The sequence below is a fragment of the Lottia gigantea genome (assembly GCF_000327385.1).
Source record: "Lottia gigantea unplaced genomic scaffold LOTGIsca_25, whole genome shotgun sequence".
NCBI classification, from domain to species: Eukaryota; Metazoa; Mollusca; class Gastropoda; family Lottiidae; genus Lottia; species Lottia gigantea.
This window is the reverse complement of record NW_008708752.1, coordinates 386,004-407,053: the sequence shown is the minus strand read 5'-3', so window position 1 is coordinate 407,053 and position 21,050 is coordinate 386,004. Positions and strand designations below refer to the sequence as shown.

At 32.3% G+C, this 21,050-nt stretch overlaps 5 protein-coding genes across 5 annotated transcripts; 2 read left to right on the top strand and 3 right to left on the bottom strand.

Annotated features, from left to right (window-relative positions):
- Positions 1–1,711: 1,711 nt before the first annotated feature.
- On the bottom strand, positions 1,712–3,991 carry LOTGIDRAFT_232014 (hypothetical protein). The gene is made up of 5 exons (XM_009055576.1): positions 3,872–3,991; positions 3,527–3,577; positions 3,177–3,346; positions 2,870–2,973; positions 1,712–2,572 (listed from the first exon to the last, which is right to left on the bottom strand). Exons 1-5 carry the CDS (start codon positions 3,956–3,958, stop codon positions 2,538–2,540), a joined length of 447 nt encoding a protein of 148 aa, XP_009053824.1. The 5' UTR covers positions 3,959–3,991; the 3' UTR covers positions 1,712–2,537.
- Positions 3,992–4,745: 754 nt separating this feature from the next.
- LOTGIDRAFT_150088 (hypothetical protein) lies at positions 4,746–5,886 on the top strand. Its single transcript, XM_009055575.1, has 3 exons — positions 4,746–4,889; positions 4,985–5,143; positions 5,430–5,886. Exons 2-3 carry the CDS (start codon positions 5,000–5,002, stop codon positions 5,520–5,522), a joined length of 237 nt encoding a protein of 78 aa, XP_009053823.1. The 5' UTR covers positions 4,746–4,889; positions 4,985–4,999; the 3' UTR covers positions 5,523–5,886.
- Positions 5,887–6,457: 571 nt separating this feature from the next.
- On the bottom strand, positions 6,458–8,792 carry LOTGIDRAFT_117262 (hypothetical protein; the record flags this gene model as incomplete). Its single annotated transcript, XM_009055574.1, has 5 exons — positions 6,458–6,649; positions 7,024–7,222; positions 7,770–7,822; positions 8,102–8,358; positions 8,624–8,792. The coding sequence occupies 5 exons, from the start codon at positions 8,790–8,792 to the stop codon at positions 6,458–6,460; spliced, it is 870 nt and encodes a 289-aa protein (XP_009053822.1).
- Positions 8,793–9,553: 761 nt separating this feature from the next.
- On the top strand, positions 9,554–12,362 carry LOTGIDRAFT_188589 (hypothetical protein). Its single transcript, XM_009055573.1, has 4 exons — positions 9,554–9,689; positions 10,281–10,366; positions 10,736–10,839; positions 11,181–12,362. Exons 1-4 carry the CDS (start codon positions 9,563–9,565, stop codon positions 11,260–11,262), a joined length of 399 nt encoding a protein of 132 aa, XP_009053821.1. The 5' UTR covers positions 9,554–9,562; the 3' UTR covers positions 11,263–12,362.
- A 1,991-nt stretch (positions 12,363–14,353) lies between these two features.
- On the bottom strand, positions 14,354–19,919 carry LOTGIDRAFT_160424 (hypothetical protein; the record flags this gene model as incomplete). Its single annotated transcript, XM_009055572.1, has 7 exons — positions 14,354–14,433; positions 14,983–15,020; positions 15,351–15,498; positions 15,770–15,923; positions 18,323–18,434; positions 18,889–19,189; positions 19,733–19,919. 7 exons carry the CDS (start codon positions 19,917–19,919, stop codon positions 14,354–14,356), a joined length of 1,020 nt encoding a protein of 339 aa, XP_009053820.1.
- Between the last annotated feature and the right edge of the window lie 1,131 nt (positions 19,920–21,050).

Genomic DNA, 21,050 nt, shown 5'->3' with positions numbered 1-21,050 from the left:
ATAAATATTTTGGCTTATCATGCATATCAAAAGTCTGTATAATATGGATTCGTTTGGAATCCTGGAAATGTTGTCTGAAATTGTCAGGAATATTGATAACTAGGAATGCCTTTGTAAACATGTGGAGTAAGGAAATCATGAGCGAGGAGCATGCCCTTCATTTGGAAATTTCTTGTGGATTGTTGATCCAAGAAGGAAAGGGAAAGGAATTAAGGATCTTTATTTGTAAAGTCTTGATCTGGAGTTTGGAAGTAGGATGCACTCTCACTTTTAGGAAATGTTTAGCTTGGAGATATCAGGGGAAACAGGATTGGATTTAAGGATGTGAACAAATTGGAAATACAATTTGATTGGCTTTTTGATATTTTGGCTGTGCTTGATTTAAATTATTTGCTTGAATGATAGGAAACATGAGGTTTTTATATCTTGAATCTTCAAGAAAGGAATATTTATTGGCGAATTCTATCCAAATTTCCAAAATGTACGGATATCCAATTTTGTAGCACACATGGAGGATTGAATTTCAAGGCTTTATGGATCTTGACCACTGATCAAAGTGGATATCAAAATTTCTTGTATGAAATTCCTCAAAGGATGGATATTCTTCTAAAACCTGATGTCCATTTCTTATATGAAGGAAACTTTGAATGTGTAATTGGTATTGAACTCCTGTCTGTATAGTCAGACTACCTAAATTTTCACTTGTTGATTTCATTGGCATCATACCAAATTTCTGAAATATTTTAGGATACCCAAAGGATTGGAAAAGGAGGATCCCTTCCCCAAGGATGTGTCATTATTTGGATGGATGAGGGATTCTGGAAAATCTAGGAGGATAAGTGGGGAAATTATTTTCACATGTATGAGAAGGCTTACAAATTGTGGCATAAAATAAAATAGGACAGATTTGATTACTGAGCAATGACAGGATTTTTTGCATGTTGAAAGATATATGATTTGACAATTTGACCTGACTAAAAACTTGGGTATATTAATCCTAATTGTACATTAAAATGTAAGGATGTGACATGCAAAAGAGGATAATGTTTAACAATTTTATATATGTAATTAAAAAAAATATTCTTGCATACTATTTTCAAGAATTTAAATCTTGTCATGCCCATTTTCCTTTCTCTGTAACAAATGAATTGTGCCATTTAAATGTGAACTTTGCGATGTTGGATTTGGGAGACAATATTTTAAGACAGAAAAGGACCAATATTTTCCATGGATCATTCCTAATGAATTATTAAATTATATATCAGGAGTCTAGATAAGAACTCTCGTTAGGATTTGAATATTGAACTTGCTAAGAATCTCTGTTGGTATATTGGACCTTTTACCATGCAAGGATTTGCTGCAAGGAAAATGTCAGGATCTCAAGGGATTGGTAAGTAGAATATTCAAGTAGTGCTAAATCAAAATTAAAAGTATGTATTGGTCCTTTTCCATATTTTAATCATTTAATTCATTTGACTTTCATTTTATTATCATTTCATCTTAATTAAATAAAACAAATCTTTTTAAATTGTGTTATCTTTGTTTGATGAAAACTGTTTCGGATGAGATGTTGCCATTTTTATTGTGGTTTTCCAGCTGGAACTTGAGAGAGGTTAAACTTCCAATGACTTGTTCATTTGTTCTTCAATGAAAGATCAAAGGGAAACATTTAATCTCATGGGGCTTGGGGCAGTAATGCAGCAGTGGTGATCTACACTAACAACAAATTCTTTATTGAATTTTTCACTATTATCCTATAGAAGGGTTGATCATTTTGTATTTGAAATAAACATGCTTCCCTCGAAATTTCCTATGAAAAGAACCCTTCTCGGAACTGAAAAAGGTCAAATGCGATCTGTTTATAGACGTAAAATTAACTTATAACTTAAAGTGATCTTCTGTTTGCTAATGGATAAGGTTATTTATGCAAATACAAAGGCAATCACTATGAGACTACTGCAAGGGTGAGAAAAGATCATTATCACTATGGGACTCCAAACAATTGCAGTGGCGAAAAAAAATCATTATCACTCTGGAACCCCAAACTATTGCAAAGGTTATGATTTTGAAAGGGAAATAATTCTGTAATTTAAAAAGAAATATATAATTTCTAGGAGCCTGATCTTTCCAATAAAAAAAGGTTTATTCAAAATCCACATCTAGCAGGTATTCTATATAAATATAATAATAATGAAGATTGTAAAATTCTTAGTTTTACTGCTTCACTAGCAATTGTGACAATACACAATGATATTAGAATTGTCAAAAACAAAGCTCTTCAGGAATTTTTTCCCAGGCCAATGTTTTTATTGGCCCAATGGATGCTGAAAATTGGAACACAATACTTCTTTTACAGTGGAATTAACAGTTTCAATGTTAGCCACAAACCAGTATAGATCCTTGTAAATTTTAATCCTTGGAGAATGTTTGTTGTGAATTTTAGAACAAAACTGCCACATATTTTCAAGCTTCTTGCATGATCCAAATGGAAAATTGCTTTTTTGACATTAAGTTCGTTCTCTAGACTTCAAACAACTTTATCCTTTATCAGTGGATTTCAATGGTATATTACCTGTAAGAGAAATAATAGTAAATAACACAAATAAATTTCTACATTATTACATATTTCTATAATATTAATATTTTATATTACCAAAAACAAAGAATACTTAAAGAAACATGTTGGGAGACCTTGAATATACAGTATGTAAAAAGTCTTTATCCTCTAAGGATTTACCAAAATGTAATGACCAAGAGAACAGATTTTGGCTGGTTAAGACATCATTTTAATCTAATAAACCTGCAATTTTATTTTTAAATTATAGCAAATTATTTTAGGCTTTTTGTTGTAAGATTTAAGTATTTGTACCTGGTGGTGCAACAAAATAATCTTCTTCTACTTTGGCTGCATTTTTTAACACATCTTTTTTACAATTTCCATCATTCATTTCATCAACTCTTAGATATAATGGCCTAAATGATGTAAAGAAAAATCAAACTTGAAATTTTTTGTAATCACTAATCACTATAATAATGATGGTAAGGGCACCTTCACCTTGTTATGGTATAATAAACTTTAAATGTTAAATACTTTGACATCACGGAGTCTAGCAAATATCTTTCAGGTCAAACTTAAATATAGTTTGTACGAATTTCACTGAAAAAGATATTCTTACATAGTTTCAAGAACTGTATCCAGTGGTTTAACAGTTGACGTTTCTACCACATATAGACCGTTAGCTGATTCAATGGCTTCTGATAAACTTTTTATTCCTTCTTCATTATTCAATTCAACTAATCCTAATCTTTCTAACTGATCTACTTGCTTCTTTGTTATTTCTTTTACCTGAAAAAAGTTACAATTTCAATAAAGCATGTACAACATTTCAAAATAAAATTTTGAATAAATGCCTTCCAAGAAAACTTTAGAGGAATTACCAGTCAGAAAAATATAATTATTAACAACATAAAGATGAACCAATAATAAACCTGCCTTTTTTTTACAAAAAAGGACATGCTTACTTACTTGAGGAAACTTTGATTTATCATGAAGTTTCCAGGTAGGAGCTGGAGGTATCTGGAAAATTTTTTATACAATATAATATTGAATTAACTGCATTTTCCTGATCAATAAAAATGCGTACAAGCAAGACAATTCCGTTTTATGCCAAGCTTACTTTCCATGCAAAAGTCACACCCAAATTCTGGCTAAAATCCGTACCCTATTTATATGCAGTTGATTATGGCCATGCTATCAGTTTCATTGACATTAGGTCTATTTATAGGCCCTACTCTACTGCTATAGCTTTGAGATTGGCAGTTAAATGAAGATTTAATAAAAAGACATGCTATTATACAAATAAAGTATTACAGATTTATGAAGTTCCCTTCTATTTATCACAGCATTTGCTAATCTTGACGCTGTTACAGCATACTGTAAGTTCGAGAAAGGTTTCATCACAAACTCTGTTACTGAATTTTCTGGAACGAGTTATCCTCCTTGATTAATGTCGCGTATGAATTTCTTCTTAATCTTGGTTATGAAAATTTGTAATTGAAACATAAGACGATAAATTTATAGTACGTTATAAGACAAATACACTCTAAAACTATTTTTATATACGAAACTTCACAGTTTAGGCAAACTTCAATGAATCTTTCATAATAAAACAGAGAATTATTTACAGGAAGACGTAGTTGTTCAAACAGCAGCTGTTGTTAGGAACTTCCGGTAAGCACATTGACTAAATGTTTCTTTTTTCTATTATTTCGTAATATTTTCAGTACATATCTGTGTTAGCCTAATTCGACAGGGGTGCCTAGATATTGTATGTAGAAAATCTTGGAGATAGATTTGATTAGAGGTGCATTCGGTTTACTCTCTGGCCACATCAAGTTCTAAATCACATTTTGGCTATCACTTTAGTATGAATGGAAATATTAATCTCCAAATATTGCTGAGAGTCTTAGATTGTCTTTGGGTGGATGAAAATGCCAACTATTGAAAACAAAATTATTTGGAACTATGATTTTAGAGAGGGAGATTTTCAGTTCAAAATGTGTCATTTTCACATGAAATTTCTTGGAGAGAAATGTGTTCATTTCAAGATTTTAAAAACTTATATATTCATGGACCCAAATGCATTCTAAGACAATTGGCATACACTTGAAAATCATATTTTGAATATTTGTGACATGAGAGAAAAAAACTATTTAGAACTCAATGTGGCCAGAGAGTAGGTATTTCGGCATAAGACCTTTTCCGCATTGCCACGATAGTGTTTGTCCCTCTTTTCATGAGAAATTTCTGGACAGAACTACAAGTTTTTAAAGTAAAACTATCCAGTCTTATAATTTCATTGACTCACAACATAATTCTAAAGCAAATGGCATGTATAATTTTTTAATTTTGAAATTTTGCTGTGGCTTGAAACTAGTTGGAAGTAAAAAAAAACACTAACCAAACTTATTGAATTTCTTGTAGGCTATTTGATGGAAAATGGAGAGTATTGGAAGTGATTGTCTGGAATTAAAGTTGCAGTATGATAAATGTTTTAATAAATGGTTTGCTGAAAAATATTTAAAAGGAGTTCATCAAGATGAGTGTGCTCATTTATTCAAACCTTATCAAGACTGTGTCAAGGTAAAGAATTGTGATCTATTTACTAAATTAAGACTTGTCACTTTGAAAGTTACCAACATTGTCCAATGCAGACCTTTCGGGTATGACGTCATGGGTCATAACTGCCAGTGACCATATTAATAACAACCCAGAAGTGATGACTGTCTAACCTTCTATAGATTTATTAAAATTGCAGGTGAAACAGACATCAGATTTTAATTCTGCAAGTAAAGGAATCCTCGAAAGGGATCTCTTTGATGGGAACATAGCTTGATTCTGTTAAAAAATATTTTTTTAATCATTTCAGAAAGCTTTACAGGCTAAAGGTTTAGAAGAAGCTGTATTGCATAAAGATGTGTTAGGTACCGTGAATGAGAAACCCCCTCCCCCTAAGAGCTAATGTTTTGTGTCTGGGCCTTGTTTAGAAAGGAAGTGATATTTTAATATGAACTAAGATGGTTTTGTATTGTGCTTTTATGAAAGAGACCATGAAAATATTATGTAGTGAATTGTGATATATATGTAACATTTTAATATGGTAGGATATTAGTGACAAGGATGATGGATAAGTTATAATTCAGGACTGGAGATGTTTGGCTTCCAAAGCAAAATATTAATATAATTTAATATTAAATAATTTGCAGATTTTTTTAAAATTTAACATTTTGCATATTATATGTGAATGTAACATTTGTTAGAAGTAGATAATGCTTTATTTGAGCTTCTCAGAATGAAAATCTGAATGAATCTGAATCTGAATATTTAAGAAATCTTTTCTCCCCTATTGACTAATGCATTTAAAGAGTAATCATGGATCTTAAGCATTTGGATGTGGTCAACTCATTTTCATTAGTTACTATTTTGTAAGCTCAATATATCAAAGTTTCAAAACAATTGACAAGCCTTGTTTGTTCTTTTATTTTTTACAATAACAATAAAGTTTTACTTTTCTATAATTTTGTTAAACTTAAAAGGACAGTGATCTGCAAGGAAATTGCAGTAGGCCTTCTTTATAAATTAAAAGGTCAATCTCTATATTTCAATTGAAAATGGGTTTTTTGTCCAGAAGTACAGATATGAAAATATGACGGTTTTACCAATGACACAATGTAAATAATTCTGAATACCTCTGTAATATCTGCATGTTTACTAGACCCTTGAAGGTATACATCTTAATAGCATAAACAAAAAATTTAAACAGAAAATAGATCATATACACTTGAATTAAATTAGCTTTATAAATTAAAACATTTGCTTATATTTATATTTAATACTTCCCATACATGCCTAAAAAGTCAAAATGTCTGTAAATAGTCTAAAGTTCAAATTACACTTCTAATGGCGCCGTAACATTCTTTCTCTTTCATGTTTTTCTTCCACTTCTTCATCACTATGGTAACCATTCCTACCCCCAACTGTATATCCTCTTGTAGCCTGCATCAACTCTGCATCTGGTCCTTTATCTCTATGTTCATATAGCAAAATATTTAATGTTTCTTCATATATCCTAGCTTCAGGGAACTCAACCTTTAATAAAAAACAAAGCATAATAGAAAAACATTTTCTGAAGTAGTATTTCGACTTACCCAAATGATAATCTGATATGCAGTTAGAAGTTCATATGATAATTATTTCTATTATTCATATAAGCAATCCTTTAATTTTGAAAAGCAATGGCAAAAATGGCCAAGACTTTCTCTTTTTGGTTCCTGAGTTAGATCTAATCAAATGCATAAAGTCAAAACAAATTCATTCAAGAGTTTTTCACATCAGTTTTTAAAATAAAACAAAATTTCCATTAAAAGAAAATCAAGAGTTAAAGTGTCTTTCATGCAGAACTCTTAGATACATAAAAAGATAGTGAAACATTTTAACCCATGGAGAGGGGAGGGGGTATTTACCTTGGTGTGTTTTTTATCAGTACCATACACTATAGATGTACAACAAACTTCAGCTATTTTTTGTTTATGTCCAAAAAATGACCAGCAACAAATCTCATTACTTCCGATAACATCTTTAATAAACATAACTCTTGGGTTGAAGCGTAAAGATAATTTATCAAATAATTCCAAATTCTTCAATAAATTATCATCGGAATTACTGAAATGAAAATTGCAAACATTTCAAAGTTGAAAAATAAAAAATGAAAAAACATCTGAAATATTAATGTGATTATTCCCAGGAACAAATGTTGAGACTGGATAATTCCTGACAGGAAGGCAATTGCATTAAGGCAAGTGCCTCTTGTAAAAAAAATATAAAAAAAACAAGAATGAAAAATAAATTTTCTTTAAAAATTAAAAAATATATAAGCGTATGTGATATTTGCTTAGATCTGAAATCTACAAAAAGCGTTGCAGACGTTGAAAGATTACAAGTAATCTCTGACACCCAGACTATATCTATCTATGTCGAGAATATAGTCTGGGAGTTTTCATTGAATTTTCTGTTAGGACACTTTCAATGGAGAAAATAACAATAAAGCATATTTCAAAACAAATTTGCAACCCTTAACAGTTTTGTCAGTTAATATTAGATATTTTTATCCGCAGATGTTATATTTTTAGCGATTTTTCTAGCAAAATTCGAAGACATTGTAATAACAACTGATTTATTTTCATAAATTTTTGTCATCAGCAAAACTTACTTTGTATAGGAGTATTTATTGTTGTGCCGATTACAAATTAACTTCACAACAGGCTGGAAAGGAAAAAAGATATAAGATAAAAGGGATTATCTTTATTTTCAATACAACATTGGTTGCTCATTCTCATATCATACTCACGAGTTTCTTAGGTGTGGCCATAAAATAAATTAACAAACAAACCAAATATACAACAGTTTTGATTGGCCTGTTTGAAAATCAAGTGACATCAACCTTTATGAGACAAAGACGTACACGATGATATTCCCTCTTCTAGTTTATATATAAATCGTAGATGAAGCCATTAACAGGAGCTCCATAAACAAATTATCTACCTTGAAAGTACTGGAGACAAGTTGCTGTTCTTCTCTTGAAGAGGTTATCAATGGGACTTTACAAATAGGTTCTAATTCTTCTCTACTTTTAAGAGCAGCTTCAATTTGTGTTACTAAATCTGTGACTAGATAATACTTGGCTTCTTGCAGAAGCTCCATTAACTCTCTCCTAACTTCTGGTAATGGAACTGTACTGTCTCTTAGAAAATTTAAAATGGATCCAAAATGTTTTCCACATCTATCGATTAATATCCACCCTGAAAAAAAAAAAGAAACAGCAATAATCTTCAAGTCCCTATGACAACCTCTGGATGAATTGTGATCTACTCTTATATCTCTGGTTTTTTCCTTCTCCCAGTTCCATCAATGACAATGTATCGTGAATGAGTTTGGTAGTGAAAGTAAAATAAACTTTACAAATTTTTAGGAACTACTGTTGGGGGGCCATGGCCCAAAGATTACTGCCTACCACCATTGTATTTTTCGGTTTATAACTATCATATTTCAAGAGCAAAGACTTACCCTCTGAATCTGTCAAAACTTCCATCCGACCACTGAACATGGCTCTGAGCATTGTATCTTGTTTGGTCAAGGTGCCCAGTGTTGTGTAATGTAATGATCCACCAACATTTAGTTTCACATATTTTGATGAATTTCCTTTAATTACAGTTTTGTGGGAGTCACCGGACATTGTTAAATTTTCCTCTAGGTTTACTCTCAATGCAACAACTTGATCTTCGTCCAGTACAGCCAGTTGTTGCTGTACTATCACTATGTCTGACTTTTCACTTTCAGCAATTTCTTGCTGGGGAATCAACTTCCCCGCGGCAACTCCCAAAAACATACATACAGATCCAGAAAGGGTGGTTCTAAAAATACACAAACCGTCACAAAATTTACTATATTGGTGCCAAACTATGTTTCATTAGTCTAATAACCAGTCAAATGCATAATTTTCGTGTCAATTGAGTTTATTTTAAGCAATCTATATTTAGAAGCACTCTAGTGAAGAATGACGTCAGTATATGAGGATATGACGTCAACAGGTGCGCGAAGAAAAATATCTGAAAGACCAAAGTCAAATCGAACCATTTAGTCAAATTGACCACTGCTTTTGGTATGACCTCTTTCATATCACATTTGTATATTTTTTAAATCTTTTAATTTGATTAATGAAAATGAGACTCGAATCATCAGTCATCTCTGGCACATTATATCAACACACCCTTACCCCACCTCTGCAACTTTATTGTTGGGGCGATTTGACATTGTCATTGGTAAACAGAAGAAAAAAATGGATACGAAACGTAATCATATTTTCTTCTAAAACACAGATTACTATTCGATATAACAAATAATCTGATTAACAAAATGACGATTTTGATATACTTGAAATATTTTTTTTTCAAATGCGAAACTCTATTTTATAACTCCGCATGGTAACGACATACCACAACAACAATGGCCGACGAAGCTCTTGCGAATGCGGGTCTCCACTTTGATGAGTTGAATAAAATAAGAGTACTTGAACCGGAGGTTTCTCAACAAACTACAGAATTGAAGGAGGAATGTAAAGATTTTGTGGAAAGTAAGTTGTAAAAATCTGCTCTATAAATCGCATATTAAACAAGTTTTGAATTTTTTGAAGTGAACTTTTCTTAAATTCTAACTTCTTGTATTATGATATGATAAATAGACTAATACACAGAGTCCAATTTATAACCAGACCAAGCTAACAGAAGAAAAAAATCGGCTATTCATAAAGGCAATTTTCGACTTACCAGACTTTAAACAAGTTAGTGTTACATCAGCTGTAATTTGACTATGCAGACCACATATTTTTGGTTTTAGGCTACACAATAAAGAACTGTTCCAAACCCTAAACAAAAACCCTAAAGTCTACATTCCTCTGCCAGTGCGTTCGTAAAATAACTTAATTGCAATGTTGCAACCTTAAATTCCTAAAGCTAGCAAGATATAATTATGATTATCCCCTACCTTACCCATAACAAGTGATCTGATCTTAATGTAGATCGAAGATCAGGTAAATCATAGTTCAACATAACCAAGTTCACGGCTGCTGCAACAATAGTCACTTTCTTGCTGAGAGTTGTTTGATACCGATACAATTGAAAAGAGATAAAGACCTAGATTGCATATTTAAATTAATCTATTTCAGAAATTGGAGACTTTCAAAAGATAGTTGGTACATTTATTGGAGTTGTAGATAATGTCGCTAAGGAAGTTGAAAAAGAGAAAATGAAGGTATTTTTTTCGTTATTTTCTTTTCTAGCACACACATATTGAACAGTGATGCAAACTTTCAACCCTTGCAGACGGTTTGCCACATAATTAAGCAATATATACCTTAACGACTGGTTCTAAGTGACATCATACAACGTTAATGTCATAATATTACTTTGATTACACAGGTTATAAGACGTTTTATTTCATTTACACTCAGGGTTCAAAGGGTTAGAAGATTTTTTGTGTAAAACCATTGTATTTTTGCTTTGTTCCACAATTACCGGTAATGTAATTAATGTTTAAGGTTGTAGAATTTGTTTAAAGCTTGCTGACTCTTTGCAGCTTAAGTTTATGTTATGCTGATTCCAAATGCTGTTTTAATTCCAGGCCATTGGTGCTAGAAATTTGTTGAAATCTATAGCTAAACAAAGAGAAGCACATCAACAACAGTTACATGCTTTAATAATAGAAAAGAAAATGCAATTAGAAAGGTAGGCCTGAATTAGTGTTTAAAGACGTATTATAACCATCCAAGAAAAATTTGTAGACAGTAATCTTTAAAAATATGATTTAAAGGAACAGATTCACCATTCGTTAGACCAATTTACCTTAGTTTCTATCTCTAGTACATGGTTGTCTGTGTAATCCATTAATTAATTCTTCTGAAAGTCTGTTAGAGCGCATCTCATGACTCTCACTAGCCATTATAAATTTCATGACTCTCACGAGCCATTATAAATCTCATGACTCTCACAAGCCATAATAAATCTCATGACTCTCACAAGCCATAATAAATCTCACGACTCTCAAAATTTTTCTGTTTTTTTTTCAGATTACGGATACAACATGATGCATTAAATAAAGAAGAAAGTGAACAAAATGACTTTCTAGATCAGTTAATATTACAGAAATAGTTATTTGTTGTTGTTATATGGTTGGTCATCTGAAATAATCTGGATGTGCATTGTTGATTGACTATACCTGTTATTTATTAGAAAAATGTAAGCAGAACCTGAAACATGTTGTTACAGAGTTACACACTGTGTGATCTTCAGACTATACATGTTATTTATTTTGTATTTTCTTACAATTAGATTTAAATGCATATCTAGATGTTTTGGTTTTGTGTTTTTTCACCAGTTATTTCGCTCGTCATCCTCAAAAATTCTTCCTAAAAGTCATATGAAGTCAAATTTTGATCGAATAGTGACAAAACTTGATCTTGAACCATGAATATCCCAGAATTCCTCCTATGTTGGAAAAAATATTGGACAAAGCTTTTGATTTGCTAAATATTTAAATATCCTAGAACATGTTTTGGATGATTGGAGTCACCCACAGAAAAAATACAAAAGAAAACCATTTAGATGTGTGTTTTAATCAGATTATTTTCTTACCAATGGTGTACTCAAAAGACCAGTTTTGAATAAAAAAAAATATCAGATTATGGAAAAAAAATGATAAAATTTTGTGGCATAAAACATAACTCATGCTACTGATAGTCTTTAAATCCGAATGTATGATTATGACTTTAGAAAGAATTCTAAATAGGTATGATGTGATGTTATCATTTTCCGTCCCTTTTTTTTACTGTGATACTCTCATCATTCATTCATTTATTTATCTGTTGTCGTTAATTCTATTTAACACAGCTTTGAAATTTGGCTTATATAAATATTGCCTGTCAGTGAAGCATAGTAGGCCTAAATAGTCAATTTTGAACACGATTTTAGGGATTGCTCACATGAAGTTGATCAAATTCTTATTAACTATTTAATAAAGCACTTTCATCAGTAAGTACTGTTTTGATTTTGAAACCTGATGGAAGTAGAGTTTTTAAACTAAGGGTATTAAATATAATCATGAACAGACTAATCCTATCCATTATTGTTTTTCATAAATTTTAATTTAGTGTTCATTATGAAAATGGTTTGTTGTTAGGTTCAACTCTTTGATATGTAAACCAAACATGTTTCAGGAGTTATATATATTGATCAATAAAAACTGAAAAAATATTAAAGCACTTGTTCATATTTACAAAACAAACTATGATATTGACTATATAGAGGCTTGTGGATTGGCCCATATGAAAATCATATGACTTAATGAATTTTTACTACCTCAGTCGCTAATACAAAACAAATCCTCTTATTGCAAGGTATACGATTCCCAGCTTATAACTCAACAATCAAGGACTATATTCCATTTCATTTATTCAAAACTACATGGCAAATGATAGCAAAACAAATAGCATCGAATAATGTTTTTCTTCTTACATAATCTGTGTTATAACTAAACCGGTAATCATAATTCTGAAATAATATAAAAAATATTTTAGAGCTACTCTACATGGGAATCCGAAATATTGCACTATTTACGTCCAGATGCCGATCTACTTTTACGGTGATAACCCTCTTAGCACAGAGTATCAATATGTTGTTACGTCCATATTTTCAAGTAATTGGGGAAAGGATGCGTCATTTTTTTCATATAATGCCATACTTTAGGCTATCTGGAAATCCCCGATTAGAGCAATGTATCGGTTAGTGTTGGAGGGTGTTGGAGGGTTCTGGAAGATTGTGACCACAGAAAACTGGTTATAGTTTGATGGAGTAGCCAGTAGTGAACATGATGTACGACTTACCTAGAATTACCAAATTCCGTCAGATATAGGAGGGTCACTTTGTTGAATAGGAAGATCTGATTCCTCGTTTTCACTGTTTCTTTGTAGCATCTGGTTATTAAAAAATGGGTTGATCAACGTACCAAAACCCGGGATAAACCTTCTAATGGGAAATCCAAATCCAAAAGGAAAGCCTCCCATTCGTGGGTTAAACCCCCTAAACCATTGTGCTGATGAGATGGTTAATATACAAGCCAGAGTAATTGCAATAATTATTATCTTCATCATCTGAAATGAATGTTTGATAATGAATTAATAGGGCTGCAACTTGTCTGTTAATTTTTTTTGAACAAAGCCTTTGATTAGTTGAATATTTTGGTGACCTTGAGCATGTGCCGCCTAACGATTTCGTCAGATCATGAATGTCCGGTATGCAATTTTTTTTTTTTCAATCAGATATTCTTAATTTGAACAAGCGAATACCTGAAAGCTCCTAAAGACACATCTTCACAATGTCAAGTTATTAAGATTGGAGATTTTTGCCTACCTTGTAAAGTTGGTGGTATTGGTCTAGTTGAATAATTAAAGAATTCAATGTTTCAAACTCTTATATATATTAGCTCACATCTATATACGTCATCAATTTAATTAGTGTAGGTTATAATTTTAATTAGCCGTTGTCATATATTATCTAATGATGTATAATCCGACATATTTGTTAATTATAATCCGCATTTGGATGTGGGTGGGGTCAACATTTGACCTTTCAACAATATAATATCGAGGCAAACATTTGCGAAAATAATAATTTTATATCTATTAAATCACAATGTTTTTTTTTGTGTTGATTCTAATGGGTTTTTTTTTTTTGGCAGATTTGACTTGAAGAAGAATCAAAGCCTGTTAGATGTCTTTTAATCATGCATTAAAGGGAAGGTCTTCTTATGGTCCGCTATCCCTTTTCAAGATTAAAATACGACCTCGGGATCATCTCAAAAGAAAGAGCAATAGTTAAGTTATGTCTGCGTTTAAGCAAGTTTTAACATGCCGGTTTGTCCATCTATAACGGATATTATCGTCAACATTAGCTTGGTGGTCGGTTATGGCTACCCACGAGAATGTTCAGAACGGCTAGTAATCAAAACTTCCATGATATCTTCTTATTGAATTCCAGGAGATTTGGACGTCAGACTCTTTTATATACAAAGAGTGATACGTATAGCAGTAATTGAGCTCTTTCAGCTGGTTACTGATGATAAGAGGTTGGTTCTATCAACTGATGTAGCAGATGTATGAAATAAGACAAGATGTTACAATATTTATTTTTCAACAACATCTTCCTTCTACTGGCCTGCAATTTTCTTTAATAAATGTGTAAAATTTTATAACTTTTCAACAAGATATCGTAAATAAACAGATAGTACTCCAAAACCCAATCCTGACTTGTGTGACAGACAACCATCTGTAATAACAAAAAAAATAGTATATAGTAATATCTTTTGTGGGACATAATTTACGTCCTTAAATACCGAACGCCTATTAGAAACGGAAGATGATTTATTTTTCTGAATAACTTACTTTATCGTAGATTGATCCTTTTGAAGACCACTATTGACAGTGAAATGGTGCACAATTTGTTCCGAACTAAATTTCTGGTATTTCCGGAAAGATCTGGCCAGTCGTAGGTAATCTTCCAAAAGCTTTTAATTTATGTAAGGTTTATATAATCCAATCCGAATGTTTTGTTGTCTATTTTTTATTGTGGTTCCTTGTCGTACTCTTTATTATAACATACATCTTCACAATGGCTATTACGAGCTGTGTCTAATACCTTGACTACAATAACCACATTTCTTGTATCAAAGAAGTTTATTAATGCAGCGATTTGATTGGATTGTACGCTACCAAGTACACCCAATCATCGCCCGAGCTTACATACGCAGCCAGATTGTTTACAGTCTTTCTGGCGAGGGCTCTGATATTGTGAAGATGTATATTATGGGTTACGTACCTTTCATAGACGATTCTCGTAACAATTTTCTTCGACCACTGAAAAGAGAAAACGCCTTACTTTAGATGTAGCTGAACAAGGCAGTAATGGGGGCAAAACTCTCACGACGATTAAACTGTAGAAATGTCTTTTTTTCAATTATGTATTTAAATCAAGCAGGACCTCCTTTGCCCTACTTTAACTTAATTAGCCCATGGCCTCGCTCAATGATGGTTACAGACTTAGTTTTAGAAAGAGGGTCAAATTTGAAAGATGACCCTCTCTTATGAAGAAGGGAACATAAGACTTGCTTCTACACTTTTTGACTGCCAATTGTCCTCTGTAGAAGAATGCGAATTTTAAGAGACTTGAGTGAGTTTAATGCTTACCCAGAAGTTTTGATAATTCTTTCTAAATCTTTGAGGTAGTTTGTTGGGCTCATACCAAAACATCCATCACTTCTCTGCCATTTTAACACCATGTTCATCCAGTCTTTTCTCTCAAAATCTTCAAATCCCAGAGTTCCACATAACAAGGCTGAAATAAATTATAAATTTCCTTATACGTCAATAATACATGCGTTCTCGTGGTACCAGTCAATGCAATGTAATGATTGGCTTATAGAAAAGGCAACATCATGCCATGCTCGTGGAGGGCAATTTACTGGAACGACAAAACGATTTTTTCCATATCGCCCCCGCCTGCATAACTGATAAGGGGAACCCGGGATTGAGCCCTTGACCCTCCTGTTAATGAGCATGCGTCTAATTCTCTGAGCAATGATACCTGTAAATGAATTTTGGCTTACATTGTTCTAGAAATAAATCTTGTTGATTTTCAGCTACTTGTTGATTGTTTTCTAAATTTGTTGATTCTTTATAAATATGTTTACAGAATCTATTCAATACCTCTCCTGGTTTCTCACTGGATTCGTATTTTTCAAACGCATTTTTACAACCCAACTAGAAAAGAAGAAATTCCGAATGACTGATACATATTAACGGAGGATGCTATCTTTTCAGAAAGTTTACTTTCATCTTGAAATTTATAAAATGGGTTATACAATCTTTACATCAAAAGGATAAAAATGAATAAAACGGCTATCATAATCACGTGTAGTATACTATACGTCATTATGAAGCATTTTTTACAATAAAGATAATATACACATCGTTAATATTTTACTCGACTTATTGAAAAGTAGTAACGTGTCAGGAGTAAATTTCAGAGGCTTTTATTCTTTCCAAGCCGCGAGTTGGAGTCATTCCAGTTAGCGGTATTCAAACGTTTCTGACTTAAAGTGTCATTTCAGTGGTATTTTCACTTTCATGCTAAAGGGGGCCACATGTCAGCGACATTTAAACTTTTTCAATTGAAAGTCAGTAACTATGAAGTGGCATATACATTTATTTAGCTGAAAGTAAGAAACATTTCTGATTTCAGAAAGATGCGTTTTTAATAAATTCAAAACTTAAAATTTTGATTCGTTGACGTCACCTACAATTTTACAGATATTTTTTGTTTCTAAATTAGTATTATTATTTTACTTGATATTTTTCATGACAGCAGGCAATATGGAACTGACATTTCCAGTTCGCCAATTAATCATGATCGTGTATTTCTGGTACTGACTGAGACTAAAAGACGACCATTGTCAGATCAAAATATACCATTCCATTTAATATAACACCCACACAATATTAAACTAAAAGCTGCCATAAAAGGAGAATATTACCAGATTCAACGTAACAATAATGTTTCCACTTTGTTACACAAATAATCAATTTATTACGTTTGCAATTTTTCCATTGATTAAACTAATTAAAGGAACGGATGGCTCATTTTGGGGGAATAATTTGAGTCTTGAATATTATGTAAATAGTATGTAGAGTAGGCTACTAGAAATGTACAAAAATTGCATAATTCCTTTAAAAATATCTCAAACTAGAGATTTCTTTTCCTATTTCTATAGATATCTTTTCTATATATGGCAGTGTCTCATGTAAAGACGACTCGTCTTTTTAATCTTCAAAGTCGAATAATTCTAGGCACACACGGTTTTGAAGGTTAAAATATCGACGGTGAAATGTGAACATTATTACTGATTAGCTCAGATTCCCGTTAATGAGATATGATTGGTAGAAAAACAATGGCGCATCTTATATCCCTTTAAATTTATTTTAGATTTTAAACATTCGTCACCGTTCAATTTAACTTGGCTTTAAGAATCATATATTGATATTTCAACATTTATTATAGTGAAGTCAACAGTCTTATTTTTCTAATTTTTTCACCATCATCCTTTTTATTCAACTTATGACTGCAGATGAGTTCAGATTTCAAATTTAGGAAGATGTATATAGCTATTATCAAATTCTTTCATCTTTTGTCGCAGACAAAGTACACATACATCGATAGATAAGACGTTAACGGTTTCGAAAATTAGATTTAGAATTTAGATTCTACTAAGTATTATATAACAGAAATACAATACGAAATCGTGTGGAAATAAAATGATTTGAAGTAGACGGAATTGTAACTAAATACAATTTTAAAATATTTGTACGAGACTTTTATGAACGTGAATTAAATATCAGAAGGATCTTTATTGCAATATATATATAACGTACAATAAGCAAAAAAATGCCATTCACCTTAAATTCTCGGACAAAGCAAAATTCTCTTTCTACATTTCACTGTCGACTTCAAAATGAGTCAAATATACAAGTGTGACGGGTGAATCAGGGAAATAATTAGAATATCTAGAATAAATCAGGGGGTCTCCGGTCGATCATTAACGCGACCAACAGCTCATGATATCTTGCATGATTTATCAATCGACCGATCTTGTATAGATAGCACATATCAATAGTATAGCACGTTCTACCAAGTCCAAAACATTCTCGAGAAGAAATTTCTTGCAAAGGGGGTGCAACTGGTATCTATACAAACGTGGTCAAGTCAACCAGCGACCGGTGAGGTACACTTTATATTTGATAAGGCATTCTTGGTCGAATAAAGTGAGAGTAATTACCTCGGGGTGTTAAAAATAAAATATGAGAATCTAATAACCTCGTAAACCGAAAATGTCGTTCAGGGATAAAGTGTCTTTCGACAGAAAAGTCGCAGATTATTCTCTACATTTCTGTACAATCTGGATCTGATTTTCGTCGGAATCCGCGACTTAATGGTTGATTTCAGCTGTCACATCGACTGACCGGATTCGATGAGATGCCTTGAATAGACCTGAGCCGCCATTGCACGGTGGCCGTTTGCTGAGCCCCTTTATAATCTGTTACCACCATTTGACCGCCCAATGATATTGGCTATACCTACATAATAATAGTAACACGCTACTTACATGTTGGGACAATATAAAATATAGTAATTGATGAGTAATGAAATATGCTCTGGTATTTTCTTGGGTCATAAAATCCCAACATTCATCTGTTACATTACATTTAGGTACTTGGCTGAAAGTATTAACATACCAACGAGGTTAAGAACTTTAATAACTTTCTTACGGCCAGAATAACCGACAACGTCATCGATAATGTATGCAAGCGAGAACATCTTAGATATCACAGCTGCTTAAACTCCTACGATATGTTTTTTATATTGTAGGAGAACAGGACGTTGAAGTATAATTCAAGTGAAACACTAGCAGATGGATAAGCATATTTAAAGAGATTGTAAAGAGCTTTTTTAATTTCTCTATATGTATCGGGGAGATGATAGCATCAATTTGCACCATTCCAATTTCCAATCAGACTTTTGTTGATCCTGCAATTCTACAAAAAAAACTAAGCGTTTGATACGCATAAAAAAATAAGAAAACCTCTTAATTTTACCCATAAACCCTAAGATACAAGTGCAATTTTACTGGAAGTTCTTAAATTTAAAATCGTTGTCGTACAGAGAACTTACCTGGCGTATGAACCCATCAATCTGGCATAACACATATCACCAAATTCTTCATCGTACTGTGTTTCTGTGCCCAGCTTGACATCATCTAAATTTTCAAAATGGTGCGGTTTATACTCCAGCATATATGGTTTGTCAATGACGGATCGAAATCGTTCAAAGTATTCGGGATCGTCCTCTTTGATATAAGGCATGGCATTTTCCCCGGTTTTGGCTACGACAGACAATAATCTGAATAATCTTTCAGTAAAAACTTCACCACAATTTTTCTCACGACACAAGTTCACTGCTTCCTTTATTTGACCTGAAATGTTAAAAATTATCAAAGTAAGAATATACCGATTTACACCAAACAATCTATATATAGGCCTACATGAATCTTAAGATTATTAATAGGGAACTTCTAGTAGGCTATCCATACACAGACTATATGATACTACAGAACAATAATGAAGTTTGATTCTAAAATGTTATTCTACAATGTTATTCTACAATGTCCAGAGCTATATATAGCCCCAACTGTTATTGTCGCATTCTCATAATATTTTGTACGGACACAGAAAGTGCAATTTGATTGTTAAATTAGACCAAATAAGTGCCATAGATAATTCCAGGTTCCAAATCGTACCGACTTTTGTACAACAGTTTTAAAGAAGAGAAAATATATTCTCCCATCCTTTATTTAAGGGTGTACGAAAACATATTAATTAGGATACTAAAGAAATGTTAATTTCTATAGTGGACGAAAGAAGTTAGGCTTGACTAAGTTGACCAGTGGATAACTGGCTGGCGAGTTATGTTCCAACAGTGTCCAAAGCAGCATTAAAAGTTTTAACTTATTCCATACCTTCTCCAACTCTGAGTCCATATAATCCATCAACATTTAAATCACTGAAATCCCGAGCGAAAAAATTAGCTTCCTTTTCAACGGCACTAAGAACCTTAGATATGAGACCATCATTGTGTGGTAATGCTGAACAGTCTATAAGAACTTGTCCTAAAATCAAGAGTGAGATTGCTATTTGGCCTCTCATTTTGCCCACAAGTTGTCACAATCTGAAAAAAATACTAAATTTAAGGGAGAAACAACAGCTGTATAGGACTGATATGTCAACATGATAGAAAATGTCCTATCTCTCAATTCCTTACATTATCAGCTTTATAAATAAACAGGTAATGACAGTAGGCGTGAAAATACTCAACAATATGAATATTAAAATAACTGTCTTACAACTGAAGTGGGTTCTTCCTTTTATACAATACATTCGCTAAAAACTACTCAAATCTTTTGAAGTTCGATCGAATCAATATTGAATTCTTTGTGAGGTTTGAACATGTCATTTGCCTTGTATACATTGACACCTTTTATAATATAACACAGAATGGTGTTTATAAATAATATAGTTGAATAATTCTTACATTGAGACATTTTAAGTTCAAGTCCTCTTTACATAAAAGGAAATAAAAATTTATCATTTGGAAAAAAAAACCCAAACTTTTCTATACTTATAAACGTAAATCTAAATTGTATTTGCATATTATGGATCTATCAATAGCTAAAATTTCAATCATCTAGAAAAGCGAATATTTAGAAACCTCACTATTCCATTAGCGAATGAGTGACAGATCGCTAAACTAATCAGTTATAATGTTCACATCTTACCGTCGAATTTGCGCTTTAAAATCCAAGTCTATCCATAATTATCTTTGTTTCGAAGTTATTTTAACGAGTCGACATTTTTGGAGACTTTTTATTTTGAATGTCTGTTGATGACGTCATGTGTATATGGTAGACTCAATCATTCTGTCTCACTTCGTCTACGCACCACTACGACGAAAGATGTCTTGGTGGTAGAGACTATATCAAGAAGACGTTCAACTTTCGGATACATCAAATTTCAGAGAAAAGATAAACTTGTGAAAGAAACAACTAAAAAGTTAAATTTCTTGTTTGAGATCTATTTGAAGGGAAAGTGAGATTTTCGTACGTTTTAGTTTAGGTAGTTTTGAAGATTATTTACATATATTCAAGATCCAAATTATCGCCCGGAAAAGTCGCATCTATCCCTTTAAAGGGCGTGGTCAAAACGACAATCGTTACCAACTCAACAATGATTAAAACTGCAAATATTAAATTATGAATTTTACTCCTTAAGACATGAAAA